Source organism: Trichosurus vulpecula, chromosome 3 (genome assembly GCF_011100635.1).
Source record: "Trichosurus vulpecula isolate mTriVul1 chromosome 3, mTriVul1.pri, whole genome shotgun sequence".
NCBI classification, from domain to species: Eukaryota; Metazoa; Chordata; class Mammalia; order Diprotodontia; family Phalangeridae; genus Trichosurus; species Trichosurus vulpecula.
The window spans coordinates 17513608-17533210 of NC_050575.1; the positions used below are offsets into that span (position 1 = coordinate 17513608).

General features: G+C 36.6%; 1 protein-coding gene across 1 annotated transcript in view; it reads left to right on the top strand.

Moving 5' to 3' along the window:
* Positions 1-19603, top strand: part of TRAF3 (TNF receptor associated factor 3) — a 145955-nt gene that overhangs the window by 107727 nt on the left and 18625 nt on the right. Inside the window, exons 4-8 of the mRNA XM_036750460.1 lie at positions 2924-2975; positions 6603-6707; positions 9737-9904; positions 14339-14419; positions 18925-18999. Coding sequence (XP_036606355.1) covers positions 2924-2975; positions 6603-6707; positions 9737-9904; positions 14339-14419; positions 18925-18999 — 481 coding nt within the window. The remainder of the gene's footprint in view (positions 1-2923; positions 2976-6602; positions 6708-9736; positions 9905-14338; positions 14420-18924; positions 19000-19603) is intronic.

The following is a 19603-nucleotide window of genomic DNA, read 5'->3' on the forward strand; positions in this document are numbered from 1 at the left end:
TGTGTTGATTTTGGTCTTCGCTCTGACAAGTCAGTACACGTAGCACATGACTAATTCAGAAATGACTGCACGTCAGTTACCTGTAATTTCCTGTCTGTTAAGCTATAAGTCAGTTTCATTTTTTGTGATGATCTTTGGTGATGTCCTTGTCCATCACCTTCTGACTTTCTTCTTGAAGGAGGGATTCCGTACACATACATAAACTTCTGTGTAGTTGACAAGCCCATGGCTTCTGTTGTCTCTTAATCTCAACCAACATCATCCAACACTTTTTACCATCCTTCCTTATGTCCACATTGAAGCTATTTCTGGTCAAGTTTTCCTTAGATATCAAAAGGAAAGGTTGTATTCAATGGCCTCTGGGTCCCCACTACCTCAAGATTTGTGATATTATAATCATACAAAACAATAATATGCAATAATATGATGTTTCTCATTACTTTTGGGTACATGCTGAAACTAATTCTACCAACTCCTTTATTTTCCTCTCCAAAGACAACCTGTGAACTGTCTTTCCATTAAGCTCCAACTCTCCCATATCATGAATGTCAATATTAACTCATTGGTTATTTGACAAGGATTTCACGTTTAGAGTTAAATTAATATTTCTAGATGGTCTAAGAACTGTGTGATTCCTAGCACTCTGTCTCCTTTTTCATAACTATATCACTGTCTCTATGGAAGCAGAAGGATACAATCCCAGTACTAAAGGCCATTATTTTTTGTTTCATGGGTCACCAGAGCCGAAGAATTCAGCGCTTAGTGGTCAACATACTGGACATAAGTTTTGTAGTACTTTACCATGTTGGTGCTTGATTCGGTTTATTCCTAGGCTATCTAGCCTTACCTGCTTGAGGGAACAGAGCTCATGCTCTGTTAGTATGGGTCACAGGAATACAGGAGTACCTCCATTGCCCTATTTAGGTACTGCAATAGGACTTCTGTGAAGGGAGGGACCCTTCAGGAGAAGAGGAAGAATATCTTGTCATGATTTTGAAGACCACTTGGAAATCATTAGGGTCTAATATAACAAATCTACTGAATTGACTTACTATTTGGAAGTATATATTAGGCTTGTGGGCTTTGAACCTTATAAATAACTGAGCAGGGATAGTTATAGAGAGGGTGGTATGGTGTGTTATCAGGAAATACAATGTTTACTAAATGAATATGCAGCAAGATAGATGATAGTAAAACAAAGAAAGCACTTATTATATACCAAGCACTGTGCTACGGTGGAAGGCAGTACATAAAGAGAAACTTACAGGGGTCGATGGGTACTCACACAACAGAATAGCATCAAAATGACTGGGAATTATTGTAGAAGCCTGGTTCTGGGCAAGAAAAGTTGAAAGCTCACCTATCAGAGTCTGGCTTCCAAAAGATAATGATTGTCCAAGGTTCTTGTTGGGGGTGAGGGAGTGTGATGATGGAGACATCATGGTGTAGAGATGGTCAGGAAGTGATAGCCCAGCTGGTTAAATACAGGAGACAAACTGAGAAGGAAAAATAGAAACTAGGCTGTGTTTTCTCTTTAGTCTTTCTTTCACAAATCCTGATGGCCCGCTTTTTCTGTCTATTGTTTGGGGGTACAGAAACACAGCCTTTTCAAATGAGAGATTTTAGAGATCAACTAGTCCACATCTTAATTTTGTAGATTAAGAAACTGCCCCCAATTAAAGAGCATCACTGTTTTGATAGTACTGATGCTAAGTTTTCATACTAATTCAACAAATATTCACTAAATGCCTACAGTGTGAAAGGCATTGTGCCAGGCTCAGAAAAGGAGCCCAAGATAAGTAAGACACTCTCAAGGAATTTATACTAATCTAATAGAGAGATAAGTTATATAGACAAGATAAAGCAAAATAAGATGTGGTAAACCATAAGAGAAATACCAACAAAATTCTTTGAGAGTTTGGAGAAGGGAGGCTATAATTTCTGAATGGGAGAGTTGAGGAAAATGTCATGGAGAAGGTGGCATTTAAGCAGACCCTTCAAGGATAGATGGGATTTCAGCAGGTAGAAATTATATTGGAGAACTGCATTTCAGGCCTCGGGAATGACAAGGGCATAGTTGTGGAGATAGGAAAATATGGACACATTCAGAATATTCTAATTTCTTTCCAGCACAAAGTGGGAGATAAGGCTGTAAGATTGTGGCTGGGGAGTGATGTGATAAGAACTGTGCATCAGGAAAATCCATCTGGAAACAGTAAGATAGTATTTTTAGAATGTGGGTTACATTTTTTTTAATATGTAGTAAATAAAATAGCCATCTGATACAATGTCAAAAAAAAAAAAAGGGTGGGGGCAGCTGGGTGGCACAGTGAGTAGAGCACTGGCCCTGGAGTCAGGAGGACCCAAGTTCAAATGAGTCTTCATATACTGGATACACTTTCCAGCTCTGTGACCTTGGGCAAGTCACTTAACCCCAATTGCCCTGCTCTCCCTCTTCAAAAAAAATTTTTTTAAAGTAAAGATAACTTACAAAATGGAATGATACTGGTACTTGGTGACTTAAATTCCCTTTCAGAGGTATTTAGTTGTGATTTCTGTAAATAAATATACTTTGATCAGTGTTGAAGGAACTCACAAAAAGTACATGGGAGCTGAAATGAATTCTTATTTTTAAAGTTTGCAAACTTTTTTTTAATTGACTTTTCTTTTCTACAGTAGCTACTCCTCTGCATGAATCTCATTTTATGCCCAATTCACCTCTCAGTGGACTGAAATGAGGCTTGCAGTAGAAGCAAGACAAATTAGATATTTAAAATTAAGCATAATGATTTTCTTTAAGTGCCATCAGTTTGAAGGTTGCTGTGTCCCAAAATATTTGTTACAATTTTAAAAAATAAAAGTTCAAGTTTTTAAGAATGGTTTGTGGTGCTATAATATAATTAATCTGTGTGTTTTTCCCCAGTGCTCCAAGTCCAAAGTGTACAGCATGTCAAGAAAACATCATTAAAGATAAGGTATTTCAAAGTTCTTTACAGTTATTTTGTGAAAATGTTTTTTTTTATAATTTAGTTGTAATTTTTAAATAGAATCTGTATGGAAAGAAATTTTAAATTTAAAAGATGAAAAGAAAATTATCTTCTTTACATATGTTTGATGCCATCTTATACTTTAATTTTACCACAAAATTTGGTTAATCTTTTTTATTAGTTTAACTCAATACCCCTCCCATTCAAATCCCAAATCAAATCATTAGGTATAGGTGAAATTTCACAAAATATTAGAGCTTAAAAGGACCTTAGAAATTATATAGCCAGACTATCTCATTTTTCAGAATTTAAATTTAAGTAATTTGTCCATGGTCCCATATCTAATAAGCAACAAAGTAGGGTCTCAAAACCACATTTTTTGACCTCATGAGCAATATCCTTTCCACCATGGCATAATATAAGCTCCTTGAGGGAAGGCATTGTTTGATTTTTTAATCTTTGTATCCTCAGAGCCAACTACTGTATCCGATACATAATAGATGATTAATAAATGTTTGTTGAATGAATATTCAACAAGTTTTTATTAAATATCTGTTATGTACAAGACACTATCCTAGGTGCTGGGTATTTTTTTTTTGTTCTGGGAGTGCTCTGTGAGGAATTTCCTCTACCATTTTCTCTGCAATTTATACTCTTAGGGACTACAGGGGCACTGAAAGATTGAGTGATTTGCCTGGGACCTGAGCCTTATTTTATAGTTAGAAGAAAGCTTAGAGATTGTGACTCCTACCTCCCCTTTCACTCAGGAATCCCCATTTAACACTCTCAAAACAGTTATTCAGCCTCTGCCTCAATACTTCTAGTGATATACTAAATTTGAAATGATTTATTATATAATTCCAAATGTGTCAGTAAAAAATACATGCAATTTTTAACATTTTGAATAAAGAAAGATTGACCAAGCCTTTAGAATGTTGTGATCATCAAAAAATAATAGTGTAATTACACTCAGGGCCAGAGGGGCATAGAGGGGAATGTTCTGTGTATGAAGTTTTTAAAACTTAAAGAACAAACTCACCTGCCAGAAAAGCAAACCCAAATGAATACGTGTGATGTAAGCATTGTTATTGTTATTATGTTTTATGGGTTCTAATACTATCTTAGCTTAAAGAGACAGACAGAGAGAGAGTGAAGGGGAGAGAGAGAGAGACAGAGACATGGAGAGAAGGGGGGAGAGAGAGAGACAGAGACACAGAGAGAAGGGGAGAGAGACAGAGACAGAGACACAGAGAGAAGGGGAGAGAGAGAGAGACAGAGAGAGAGAGACAGAGACAGAGAGAGACAGAGAGAGAGAGAGATTTTTGTTAGCAATATGCTGGTTATGCCTCCTCCCTGGATATGTGCCCATGCAACCGTGGTCCCAAAGACCAAGTGGTCTTAACACCACATCTCTCAGTCTGTCATTGTCCTTGTCTGTAAAGTGAAGGGGTTGAACTCCATACATGCTATCTAAAGTGCCTTTCAGCTCCCAAATTCAGTTATTCTAATGATAGTCATAATAAGCATAATGACTTTTCAGTAACACTTTAAAGTTTGATCCTTACAAAAAACCTGTTATGGTAGATAGTCTCCATACTATTTAGTTCCTTTTCACAATTGATGAAACTGAGACCTATAGAGGTATATAGCGGCTAGTCCATAGGCATAGCTGTTAAGTTCCAGAGGCTGAATTGTGACCTATTTCTTCCTGCCTCCCAAGCCCAGCCTTTTATCTACTCTGCTGCCTTTGTAAGACTAGTTTTTTTTCCAGTAAAGAGCCTAAGTCAGGAGACTTAGAGAATCGGATAAAATAAATGTAAAATTATTTTCTTTATACTTTTGAAGTATCTGTTGTGATGATTTTAGTGCCTTAAGTTCATGAGATTTTTAAGCCATATTTACAAAAGACCTTCATCTAGTTCTGAATTTCTTTATTTTTAATAATTGACATCAGTTTATTCCATTTCTTTCCCAACGAAGTTGAAGAGAAAATTCAAGTTTCACTTGTATTTTTCAAGTATCTCAGGATCTTCTTTAGTAGACATTTAATTAAAACTCTCAGTAACAGAAATGTTACAGATGATCTCATTAAGAAAGCCAGACTGTTTCCCAGGGCATAGCAGGGCCTTATGCATAGCAAATACTCGGTAAATATTTGTTGGATTGAGTTGAATCCACAGTATGTTAAGTGGTGAAGAATGTTAACTAAGTTTAAAAACAAAAGAAAGATAGGAGATTTTTCTTTTCTAAGATCAAACTCCATTTTATTATCAGACTACACTTAGTCTTTGCAGTAAGGATTTTTAAACATTTATGATCATGAGCTGTTTCAGAAAGAAAGGAATTGTCACTAGCAACTTAACCTCAGTGCTAGGAGACAACAATAAAATCATAATCACATTTTCATATTTACAAGGTTCTGACCTCATAATTACCCCCAGACGGAGAGGTGACATAAGCAGTGGTGGGATCCAGCCGGTTCACACCAGTCTGGTAGAACCCTTACCTAATTTCAGGTTGTTAGGAGGGGCGGGGCCTGCGCCCACCAGGGCGGTGCCTTGGCTCAGTTACACGGAGAACAGGTTGTTAATTCATTTGAATCCTACCACTGAATAAAAGTATTATTTCTATGTAATTGATATGGAATCTAAGGCTCAGAGAAAATAAGTGGTGAGAGATATGACCAGTAGGTGCTGGAGCTGGAGCTCCTACTCATGTTCTAACTTCAAGACCACTCTTCTTTCCTTTTCCGACTTAGGTGGTTCTTGTTACTGTTGCTGCACTGTCAGTTTTCTTGTTACTTTTATTTGCCTTTGGAGTATGGAATTTGTTCTTCCACGTCCTCATTGTGTGGTGGAGAGTTCCTTTATGATGCCTACGTTAGGAATTGTCACCAGCACACACCCAAAGCTAATGTGTGTTGTTAGGCTTTTGTGTTTCTGGGAAACGTGCTATCTAGCTAGATTCACTGAAGTATTTTAGTAAATCAGCTCAATGTAAGGAAGAATTTATACGTGTTTAGAACTATCCAACAATGAAAACTGATCACTTTGTCAGGTGCAGCTAGATGGCCACTTAGCAAGAGTATTATAAAAGAGGTTCATTCATTGAGTCAGGCGTTGAATTGAGTAAACCTTCCAGTTCTGAGATACCGTATAAGAAGATTCTACTCCATCTGGTTTGGTTTTTACAATGAAGCCTCTCTCTGCAAAACTTATTAGTTCTTTGTCCCTGAAAATTTGGTTATATGTTTAACTACCTATTTGAAAAAGTTTAGCACTGTGCGCATGTTATCCTTGTGTCCTTTAGCTCTGGAACATCATCTGAAAAGTCAATCATGTTGGTATTTTAAATAGCTTACCACTACCTATGACCAGTGTTCCTTTAGTGCTATCGGATAAATTTTGTTAAGATTAGATTATTTTAATTGTGTTTCATAGCAGGAGTAGTTCCTTCACTTTGCACAAAAATATCCAGATGATTCGTAACCCTCTCTGTTGTTGTCCACTTCAGAGTTGGTTTTATAATTTCATTAAAAGCTTTTTGCCTTATTTGATGTTTGATGTTTTCTTCAAGTGACGCTAATCCTCTGAAATGAGTGCCTTTCAATTTCAGGTATTTAAGGATAATTGCTGTAAGAGAGAAATTCTGGCTCTTCAGATATATTGTAGAAATGAGAGCAAAGGATGCACAGAACAGTTAACCCTGGGACATTTGCTGGTGAGCATTGAACCACCATTATTAAGGTTTATATTAAGAAGTTAAGTTCCTTAATGTTGACATAATTTTCAAGTTTGAACAGCCTAAATTATCTGGAAGATAAGTATGACTGCCACCAAAATTCGGGGTTCACACAGGGACTGACCCTAAGAGGGTCCTATTTTCTCTTTGGTTCATTATGCTCCTACCCAGAGTTTACTCTGGAAAATTGCCAATATAGTTTATGCTCAGGTTTTTACATATATGGGTAAAAAGGTAATGCTCATATAAGCACTCAGGGTAACAAAATGCAGGGGCCATGTGGGTAATCCTCTTCTTTTTCCATGAACCATGCTGTTCAGGAAATCTCCCCATGCCCTTCACCTCCTCTAAAAGATCTGATCACTGAATTCTCAAACTTGGAGTTATCCTTAAGGCAACTCCCAAAGCTGGTTCTGCCCAAGAAATTTCCCTTCTCTAGTTAAAAGGATATATTGGAAGATTAGGCCACCTAGGAAATCAGAATCCTACTTCCTCTACATGAAAGGTTGGGGTTCAGAAACATTGCTCCCTCTTAAGCCAAGTGGGCAACCCCTTGTCTTCTTAAGCCATGCTTCTCAGTGCCTGTTATTGCCCAAATTGCTGCCATCTCTTCAGCTGGGAAAGTCTCCTTTCAGGCCTCTGGTCTCTGATCTGTTCTCAAAAAGGGAAACAGAAAGGCAGGAGGTGGCCAAGAATGTGAGATCCCAGAAACTCTCTTCTTAGTCCACTTAGACAAACACACAATTCACCAAGAGCTTCTGCCTCAAAGGCACCATTAACTATTAACCTGTAACTCTGCCCCAGGTGGCACTCTGGAAGAAAAACACAATAAGAAATGGTGAAAAAGGACTGAGCAGGTCTACCATCTCACCTTTATAGACCAGTACAAAAGAACGCCACCTTCCCTCTCACAAGAGTCCCAGACAACTGAATGATGAAAAACCAATCAGTCATGATCTTTGTTCCCTTCACAAGGTGCCAGCTACCAGTAGTTATGTCCATTCTCGGGGTGCGGGGGTGGGGGGGTAGGTCTACTCATCAAATTGGGAATTGATCACCTGTTCCTTATGTAAGACCATGTCTGTACTGACCTATCAAAAACAAAACCGAAATGTGAAAGTCAGGGCGGCTTTCATTTGAAATGCTGTTTCCTATGACATTAGGACCCAGACTGTCAGTCAGTTTGAGTCATCCAGCACCCTGAACCTAAGAGGCTTCAGTGACACTGTGGACTCCCACTCCAGTGACACAGTAATGGGTCACATTTCTGTGGTGATTGGCAGCTTCCAGAATGCTTTCCTCCCTACAGTCCTGCCCTCTCATCTTAGTTTTACAGGGAAGTGCAATGAAGTAAAGTGATTTGTTCCAAATTCCATAGCAGTGAATTGAGAATTCCAACCCAGGCCTGCGACCTCCAAGAACAGTGTCTTTGTTACCACCCTGTACCGCCCTACAGTAGTTTACTTGATGTATAAATTATATGGCCATATGATTCTTTTCTCCCCTCCCTCCCAATTTATTTTTAAAAGTATATGTTCTTAACCAAAAAAAGTATATATTTTTTCTCCTTCCCATTGCCTTCCCCAGTCCGCATTGAACAGTACCAAAAAATTAAAAAATTAAAGCCTCATAACCAATATGTATAGTCTAGCAAAACAGATTCTCACATTGGCCTGTCTAAAAACGTAATGTTGTATTCCACATTTTAATCCTTCATCTGTCTGGCGAGGAGGTAGATGGTATGCTTTGTCTTTAGTCCTCTGTGCTCATGTTTGCCAATGCATTAAAAAGAGTTCTAAAGTTTTTTCAAACTTTATCAAACTTTTTTTTTGGTTCTGTTATGCTAGTTCTCCTCTCTTCATCAGTTCATAGAGGTCTCCCCAATTTACTCTGAAACTGTCCATTTTGTTATTTCATATGGTATAATATTCTATTACATTCATATACAATAATATTTATAGCCATTCCCCAAACAGTTTTTGACTCCTATAAAAACAAGCAACTATAAATATTTTTATATGTATAAATACTTTTCCTTTTTCTTTGATCTCTTTACACTATGGGCCTTGTAATGGTATAGCTAGGTCAAAGGGCATGCAGTTTAATAACACTCTGAGCAGAGTTCCAAATTAACTTTTATTTTCAAAGAAATATTGAACAAATTTTAAATTTCATCAAAATTTTCACAATTTTGACATTCCTAGAAAGAAATCTACATTGTTGTATTTGCCTGACTTCTTTTTGGAATCTATTTTCAATGACAATTATGGTGTTAGAGCTCAGTTTAATCCCCTCCCCTTCAGATGTGGAAACTGAAGTCCATCTCTAAAAGGGTTCATGAAAATGCTGTCCATTTAATTTTTCATTAATTATAAAATTAATTCAATATCTCTTAAAATATATTTTCAAGCTAATTTGGCCACATGGCAATTTGTTACTTGAAGTGTACTTGCAGAATTTCTGAACCTTGTCTTAAGGGGTATATGTTATACACTCAGAATAAAGGGAGATTTAGAATATTCAAGGGCAAAAAAGTTGAGGTTAATGTTATTTGTGTCCTAGAAAATATCACTTAAAGTATTATTATTAATATATCATTTCATATTAAATTTTTAGAGGAAGAAAATATCACAGAACTCCCTTCTATGTTGTGTGGAAAACTAGGGTTTCATCAAACACAAATGGGAAAATGCTGCCTTAAGATTATTTAAACTGGGATGTAGTAACTGAGATCTGTAACTTCCCACTCCAGAAAGTTACCTGGGATGTTGCCTGCATAGTTCTTCAGGTACAATTTAGGATAAGAGTAATTCTCAAACACAATGTGGAAGTCATTGCCTCTGTTCAATCTGGTGCTCTTTGCAGCTGTACACAGATGTGATGGTAAGCATGGAAATCTCAGACAGAGAGCTACACATTTAAGATTAGAGCCAGTGCTCATTTTGTTTGCCATGTTTCATATTGAGTAGGCTCTCAAAGAGCAGGATTGTTTGTCTTTTGTCTTATAGGTACATTTAAAAAGTGATTGCCAATTTGAAGAACTTTCATGCATCCGTACTGACTGCAAAGAAAAAATCCTGCGAAAAGATTTACCAGGCCATGTAGAAAAGTCATGTAAATACCGAGAAGCAACATGTCAGTACTGTAAAAGCCAAGTTCCCATGATAACACTGCAGGTAAAATTTTTTCCTATTTCAATTACTCATACCTTCTGTGCAATTCAGATTTTGTTTCTGTATCAAACATTTTCTCACGATTCTTTTCTAAAAATAATAGTCATAATAACATTTGCATTTCTGCAGTTCTTCAGTGTTTCAGAAGGATCTTTCTCACAACAGTTGTGTGAGGGAGGTGAGTAGCACAAGGCAAGATAAGGCAAAGGCTTACCAGTCTGAGCCAGGAGTCATGATAGCTCTTTCCGATTATTGAAAAACAGTCATGTGAAAAAGGGGTGAGACTTGTTTTGTTTGATCCTCGGGGACTAACCCAGAAGCAATGGGTAGAAGAAGCAAGGAGGCCATTTAGGTTTGATGTTAGGAAAACAATTGGAGACATGCAGAAATGGCACAGGACGCCTTGGGAAGGAGAAGTGAAGTCCCCTTCGTGGGAGCTCTCGAGGGAGAAGCTTGATGACCACTCAGTGGGCACATGATAGTGGAGATTCTTTTTCAGGTGCAGGCTGGGCTAGACAAGACCCCTTCCAGTGCTTAGATTCTGTGATCCTATAATGGCGTATCATTAGGGGCTCGTGGTGGAAGTTTTCTAAGACAAGCTTTGATCTTTCGTAAAGTCTTTTCTCTAGAAGTGATAACCACCACAACAATGATGACCATGCCATTTTGTGTTTATATAGTGCTTTATGGTAAAAAGAAATGTGTTCATGTAGATTGTCTCAGCTGCTCTCAATAACTCCATGATACAGTAGTTCATAAGCAGTGACTCCACAGCCAGGGATTTAACCTCTCCACCATGCTGCTTCTAGCCGGAGTGATCTTTATTTTACCATCTGGAACAAAGAGAGAGAGAGAGCCTCAGAGACTTTAAACAAAAGAACTAGGTAAACATGGTCCTTGGGTCACTCAGATTTCCTTTGGGCCACGTTTTTGATATGCCAAAGGAATTAGCTATTGGTGTTCTGTTTCAATCAAGAGTCTTTGTGGTGTGGTGTGAAGGAAGCCCCAGACCCAGAGTCAGGATACTGGGGCTGGAATCCCAGTTCTGATAAATTTACTACTCGTGTGACTTTGGGTGAGTCATTGTTCTTTTCTGAGCTTCAGTTTTGTCATCTGTAAAATATAAAACAATATTTGCAGTATTTACCTTGCATGTTTGTTTTGGGGAAAGCACTTTATAAGCTCTAAAGCTTTATGCAAATGTGACCTATTATTATGTAACGGACATTGAAGTAAGGCATAATTGTAACATCAGAACTCCAGAGGACTTTTATGTCATTCAAGGGCTCAGATTTTTCCTCTGTATATATTATATGTTGTTGATTCATTTAAATCTTTATTCCAGACTCTTCAGTTTTATCCTAATTTAGAGTGGCATCAAAGAAGAAAAAAAGTCCTTTCTTCCTCAACAACCTAATCCAGAGATTATTGAACAATTTTTTAACAATAAAGAAATGAGAACTACCTGAGATTTTTTGGTAGATACAATGGAGCTGAGTTCAAGTGTTTCCGTGTTGATTGTTGGTTCATGGGATGGAAGAGGGAGGAGGCCCCATTTTAAATCCTGAGCTAAAATATTTGACCCTTCTAAATCCTTAGGGTTTTTCTATATAAACACAAGCATCATAAAGTGGAGCTTAGATATCATCTAGCCCAACCCTTCCATTTTACAGAGGAAACAGAGGCCCAAAGAAATGAAATGATTTGCCTGTGGTTACAAAAGGCAGTAATTAACAGACTGAGGATTTCAGCCTTTCTGACTCCCAATCTCGTGCTCCTTCCAACTGACCACATTGCAGCTGCCCATCCACAGGCCAAGTGGGTCCTGTGACCTGGGATAGTAGCATCAATGCTGCCCCCTGGGGATCTTGGGAATTGTCATAATAAATTCATGTGTTCGACTCTTTCTTTGGCTCCATACCCTGGCCACAAGATCATCTTTTATGAAAGAAATTTATTCATTTTTCAGCAACTCAGAATTTTTCAGCAACAGTAGAATTAAAATATTTTATTTTAAGTTTGTAGAAGCTCAGTAATTCATTTGGGGGAAGTTATTTTCTTAGTAATATCTTAGTCATTTTCTTAGTAATATCTACTGAGGAATTCAATCATTAATAAATAGGAATAGTGCTACTGGATTACGTCTGTAGTAAATTATCTATGAGCATTTGTTAGAAATATCTTGATGCCGTTACAGAGAGTTAAACCTATCAGTAGTATTAAATTTTGGTTTTTTTAAATTCACTTCCAAATGAGTTGAATGATACCACTATTACTTCTTCATCGTGACCTTGAACTGTATATTTTGGAAAAGCTATAGAGGTTCACTTACATTCATTTAGCAGGGACAGTATTAAAACTGTGGTATATAAAATTATTAAAAAAAATGGATAGCCTATTTATAATCTTTATGTTTTTATGATGACATTTTTTCTTTTTTATTATTTATTTAATATTTTTAGTTTTCAGCATTGATTTCCACAGGATTCTGAATTACAAATTTTCTCCCCATTTCTACCCTCCCCCCTACTCCAAGGTGGCATATATTCTGGTTGCCCCATTCCCCGGTCAGCCCTCCCTTCTGTCGCCCCACTCCCCCCCATCCCCTTTCCCTTACTTTCTTGTAGGGCCCAATTGCCTGTATATCTTATTTCCCAGTTGCATGCAAAAACACCTTTTTTTTTGAACATCTGCTTTTAAAACTTTAAAATTTATGATGCCATTTTAAGGAGGTTCGTTCATAGATTCATGCTTACTGTATTTAGAATTCAGGAAATTGTTAACTGGTCTATTGATTATTTTATTAGAACAAATAATATGGGAAGAGGTTTATCATCGAGTTTCTCTGAATTTTGATATTATGTTTCCATTTGAGGCTTCTAAATATTAATTTGAAGGTAATTCCTATCACTAAAGTCTTCTCCTGGTGCTTCATCATGACATGAAGGTGACCCTGGATTTTTGGAGACTGCGCTAGAAGGATGTAAAGCTCTGTCAGGTCCGATCAAGCTAGGACTTCTTACCTCCTAGACTCCAATTATCAGAAACCATTGCTTCCTCTGAGACAGCTCAAGTACTGCTTCCTCCAGGAAGCCTTTCCTAGTCCTGCCAACTGCTAGTTACTAGCGCCTCTAAGGTTCCCCTCCATCTATTCTGTATTTATCTTGTATGTTCTGCTTTTTATATGTTGCTTCCCCCATTAGAATGTCAGTATCTGTAGAGAAGAAACGTTTTGGGGTTGGTTTTTGGCCTTTTCTTTATATCCCCAGTGCTTAGCATAATACCTGGCACGTAGTAAATACATAATAAATGTTTATTGATTCGTTGAGTATAGACCTGATGACAGACTGCATCTTTTATCTGAAAACCAGCCAAGCTAATTTTAGAAGCCTCATCACCAGATGATCAGCCATCAAGGGGATCAATATTTTTAGCCACAGAAACTCATGAAAACCATCTAAGACCTAGAGGGGTTGGTTGTCATCTACATTGGTGGAGGGGACCAATGAAACCATGGATTCTTGGAGTACTGGAGCAGTGTGGGGATATGTTCAAATACACAAACCCATCATTTTATAAATAAAGTGACTATAATTGACTTGTAAAGGCAATTGATTATTTAAATTCTGAGTAAATCAGGATTTTTATGTTTTCATTGGGATGAAGTAATTTCCCCTTATGTTCTATAAGGGAACAACCAGTTTCTTGAAAGTTTGCTTATCCAATGTCAGAGATTATTCTGGGACACTTAGATCTTTCCTAGTTCATTTAGTCCAGCATTATGAACCATTTCAGATGATAGAGATCCTTTTAGAATTAATAAATTTCAAATTAATGTGTTCAAATAGATCTGTGATCACGCCAGTTTGCAAGTTCCCTGCAGTGTGTAGACCATAGCCTATACGTGCCTGCCCATGCAATTTGACTCTTGCCCATCTTCTTCCAAAAGCAGTTTGTCATAGCCAGTCCACCCAAGATGCTGGAGGCCTTACTGATATTCTGCTGACATTGTAAGGTATCCATTGGAGCACTCTGACTGCCTGTCTGTCACCCCTTGTTTTTACCACATGGCCAAAATAATATGATTGTATTTCTTTGCAAGTGTTCCATAATTTATATACTTTTATCATTCGTGCTAGCCTTCATGCAAGTTTATGCTTGTTAACAATACTTTGTTGCATCTTCTAAGATGATGTCTAGTTTTTGGTTTGTTTGTTGTTTTTTCAGAAATTACTGTGCCCAACTCAAACCATTTTCAAATAATAAATACTATATAAATATAACATTTATATTAAATTCCATTTCTTACATAAATAGAAGTTTTTTTGGAATGATTGTAATAAGAAGTTTATTTTCTTTTGGTTAAAAATTCTTGGCTAGTAGGTATCGACTGTTTTTTTTAACAAGTTCATAGTAATTTTCTTTTCTTTTCTTTAGAAACATGAAGATACAGATTGTCCATGTGTTGTTGTCTCATGCCCACATAAATGTAGTGTTCAGACACTTTTGAGGAGTGAGGTAAGATGTTTCTACTAATTGTTTAAAATGTAAATAGCTACTTATTCAGTGTTATTAGACTTAGAAGTTTAGATGACGAGAGCTTTTTAGCTTTTGCAGAATTCATTTGCGTTTTAATCTACGAAGTATATAAAATTGATTAAACATTACAGTGTTGGATGGATATGTTTTGATAACTTTAAAAAGTGGTTTTGCAAAAATGTTTTTTTCCCTTTGAGTAGGGGAAAAAATGGACCTGTGCTAATTTGCCTCCATATGTAATTCATTGCACATCCCTTTTAAAAGTAAATTTGTAGTAGGTGCATCTTTTCCATTGCTTCATCTGTATCATCTCATCAGACAGTGAATAAAATTTGATGACACTGTTAAACACTGAATTTTTTTTTTACCCCAAGAGTTTCAGTAGCATAAGAAATCATCTAGGATGTGAGGAATCTAGACTTTTAGCACTAATTTCATAGAGATTTTTATGAATGAAAGCCCTGAATTCTGACAAAAGCTGGAATGTCCTTCAATTAAAAAATAATTTCTAATCTAATATTTTCTAGAAAATTCTCAAAAACAGCAACCCAGGTGATTAAAGGCTTTGAGGGCACAGTGTTCTAGTAGAGACAACCTTAGATAGGGACTGAGAAACCTGTCTTCTCTTCCTTGATGCTCTACTAACAGACTGTGTGACTTAGGCAAGTTGCACCATCTCTGGGCTCAATTTCTTCCTCTTAAAAAAGAGTGATTTAGAGTATTTCTGAGATTCCTACTAGCTCTGACATTCTGTATTTGAAGATCCCTTCTAGCTCTAGAATTGTAAGACCCTTTCCAGTTTCTTCTGGAAAGGCTATTTTCTTTTGGTTAGAAATTCTAGTTTCTTCTCTATGACCCTATAAATGGTGAGAATTGAGAAATGAGCGAAGAAGGTAAATACATGGAAGGCTAAAAGTACCAAAAGAAGATGTAGTTGTGATTATTTTAGATACAACTCAGGGGAAAAGTGACACTTTAAAAATGAAATCATGTCAGTGGCATTATATATGCACGTGTGTATATATCACATATATTTATGTGATCTTGTGGAATTGCTCTAGAGGATTATATTGAGAACATAAAGTAGCGTAGTAATATTAAAAGGTAATTTTTGGTTAGACTTTTAATAGAACAGGACACAGTTACACTAGCTAGAGGAGCACCACAGAGTCACAGAATGTTAGAATTGGAAGGCAGTACTAGTCCAACCCTTTCATTTTACAGATAAGGAAACTCAAACTCAGAGAGATTAGGCAGCAAGTGTCAGAGATGGGCTCCAAAACCAGGTTCCTCCTCAAGTCCATTGCTCGTTCCACTGTCTCCCGCTGCCTCCTGCCTCAGCTCCCACGCAGAGCCAGCACTCAGTACCTGAGCCTCTGGACATCAGAGCCCCAGAGTGTTCTATCGACTCCCATTGTGTTTCAGAGGCAGCAATTACAGGATTACATATAAATAGAGTCATAGCACAGATGTTTCGTCAGTGGTACATGAGATGAATTTATATTATAGAATAATTTGTTTTAATAAAATCAAAGTAATCTTGGATGAAATTTCCAGGACCTTTCTCATTCTTGCACAAAGTAGATCACTAACTGCCAGTCAGAGAGAAATCTAACTTTCTGTTGCCAATCCTAAGGTTTACAAAGCATTTTCCTCACAACTACCCTGTGGGCTAAATAGTACAAATATAATTATCCCCACTTAACTGATGATAAAACAGAGACTCAGAAAGGTAGAGTGATTTGCCAGGGGATTAGTGGAAGTGGCATTACACTTGCTTCTGAACAAGGGTCGTGGCTGTATGTGTAGGTTGAAGAGGTTCCATGAAAACTAGAGTACTTCAAAATGTCTCTCACAGGGACCTGAAATTCCATCACTGGAGATTGATCCCTTTGACTTTAAAGGCCTTTTAGACTCAGCACTGTCTGTTAAAATATAAATCTCCCTCAGCCAACACTTAAGCAGAGGTTAGTTTCTAACAGATTTATTTCTGGTGCCTAGATAGTTGAGAGAGAAAGAGTCTGTGGAAGAGTGAGACACAATACACATTGTGAAGCTGGTACATACAAGCTCATGGGCATTCGGTGATCAAAGAGGAGGTGAAAGTGCATCAGAGACTAATTTTCCCAATTACTAACCATGCCTTGAATCTCTGATATTGTCTCCTGTTATTAGGATAGCAGACCAACTGGACCATGGGTCTTTTTTACTTATATGTATATAACAGTCTATATTCATTCCACATAGTTTCTAGTCAGAAAGATGCATCTAAATTGTCAAGTTTTTAAGACCTGGGTGAATTAATCCCCACATTAAAGTAAGTGTAAACATAAAGTATCATATAACTTTTCCTCAAGAGCATTTTTTTACTCACTGTTATTGGACATAATAGAAAAATCAGCCTCCATCTTGTCTCAAACCTGTTTTAATTTTTTTTCTTAAGACTTCAATCCTCCATTTAGTTTAGGTTTCTGGTAATATGGTCTGGAGTTTTTTTGTTAAACATCCATTAGTATTAATGAATGGTGGTTACATGGAGGCTATATTTTATTTCTCTAATTTCCTCTCAACCATCATTGAAGAACCTCCTGCTGAGTCAGTGGAGCTCTGCAGGGTTCTGAGAAGAATCAGGTGGCACTTGGGGGGAACAAACAGCACATTCTGTTCAAAGGATGGTCTTGCCAGCAGAAAATCAACACTCACTAGTTTAACATATTTGTCCTTATGTTTGGACCGTCAGAGGTGGGGACAGAAGCAGGAGGTGCCAAGGGAAGAAATAATTATGATTATTTTAGGTACAACTCAGGGACAAGATGACACTTACAAATGAAGATGCACATAAAAATATACTTCGATAATATACAAAAGTGTGTGATTATGCCATAGAGTTATATTAAAGAAGTTTAGTAATTTAACATTATAAAGATTAGGATAATTGTTCAAATACATTTTTTCTCATGAAGTGCAGATTGTTCTTAAAGCAGCATTAAATGTATGTCATGATATATTTATGCATAAGTATACATAGTACAGTATTTTGTTGCTACCATTATCCATCTGTTTTCTCATTCCAAAAATGTTGCTTATGTAAAATGAGATTAGTAGCCATTTTTTCTAATGCTGTAGTTCATGAATACTTAAGGGAAAACATTTCTAAGTTATATTAGTCAATTCTTAACAGTGTTATTTTGTGCTGACGCAATACCCTTTTTTAAAAAAAAGTTGTTTCAGCATTGGTCATTGTAAAAATGATCTCCAGACGGGTCCATGACAATTGTTGTCCATTCTAAAACTATTAAGGGACAGGGTGGGAGGGAAGAGTCAACAGCTAAGTTATAAATTCTCCCATAATTCTGTCATAAATGAATGGTAGCATTTCTTCCTTTACTATAAATGCCAGCATGTAAAGGATGGACTGTCTGCGCACTAGGGAGACCAAGAGTTGGTCCTAGAAAATAAATCTGTACTTATTAATACATATATGAAAAACTATGAGATTAGTTAAGAGTTGAGGAGGAAGGGGGAAAAAAACCCTCCCTTAATTCTTTATTGCACTTTTGTGTACCATTGTGCCTGATTTGGTGTGTAATTATTTTCCATGACTGAAATGTACTCCTTGAGTTTTCTAATGTGAATTTTTATATTTAAGAAAGTTATTCTTGGTCATTATATTAAGATTTAAGCATAGCAAAAGAAATAATATATAACTTGAAAAATATCATTGTAATCATTTGTGTGGGAAACAAAGTAATTTGATTTAACATTTAAAGAACATTTCAATCAAACCAGGGTTTTTGCCAAAAGATGAGTTTTCCTCTCCCAATTCATGTGAATTTTCACCACAATTTAGTTTTTGAGATATTGGCAATGATGAGATCCACATTAAAAAAAAACCAACAGCTCTGGGTTTCTTTTTAAGATTAAATGTCAAACAGTCATTATAAGGCTACATTGGGGAAGAAATCAATGTTCTCAAAAGAGGAAAAACTCATCTCTAATGATCCTCTAATTAATGGTACATTGTGTAAGCTTGCCTTGAAAATACTTTTCACTTTGTGTTCTTGTGTACTGTATATGAGATGTGTGATCCAATTGCATCCTAAAATACTGTATGAGATTTCTGTGTTTCATGCAATTTTCATTTCCAGTCCATAAATGTGCATTTTGGGTTTTTTTTGTTTGTTTTTGTTTTTTAATTCTGGCATTGCAGATGGCTCGTCACATTTTGAACAATTTGTTCTAGAGAAACTACAATTTAAAAAATAATTATATTAAATGTACTTCTGTATATTAGTGTATGTGTGTATACATGTGGATATACTGTATATTGCTGCATAGGAGTGTAGCAAGCAGATAATATACACACCTGTATATTTAGAAACACCCTTCTTAATAATACAACCCAGATGATCTGTGCCCTTAATATGTTTGAGCATTATCATGCAAACGTTTGTACCAAAACTCACATTTTTTTCCTGTTGCAGTTGAATGCACATTTGTCAGAATGTATTAATGCCCCAAGTACCTGTAGTTTTAAGCGTTATGGCTGCACTTTTCAGGTCAGTATATAATGATTATACTTCTCAATTGCTGAAAGTCTGCAATAAGAGAAACTTCTATTGACATTTTAATATGCAAGTTCTGGACTCCTCTAGTCTTTGTAAGGAAGCAGAAGCATAGAGTTGGATGAATGAGTTAAGTTGTATACAGCAGGTCTCGGTGTCTGCTCGATTTGGGGAGGTAGAAGTTGTCTTTCCATTCATAACTTCTACAATAAAAATACCTTTTGCTGTCTCTTCAAAAACAAAAGAACAAATATTATATTGGGGATTTTCTAGAGAGTCTGTGACAGGAGTTTTAACTTATTTGAAAAGAAACACTGAATCTATATGGACATTTCTAGTTTCTGCAGCATCTGTAGTATTTCTGTAGAGTAATACATGGAAAACTATAGGTCACAAACATACATAGATATACGTAGAAAAATGAATGTTCACATACACGTGTGCTTACTCAGATTTCAACATGACTAATCTAGATGTAGGTTTAGTTTGGGTTTCCACACTTCCCATTTCTGTAATGCTTTAAGGTTTATAAAGCACCTTCCTCACAACAGCCCCTTGAAAGTATGTAGTAGAGGTGTCATGATCCCGTTTTCCATCT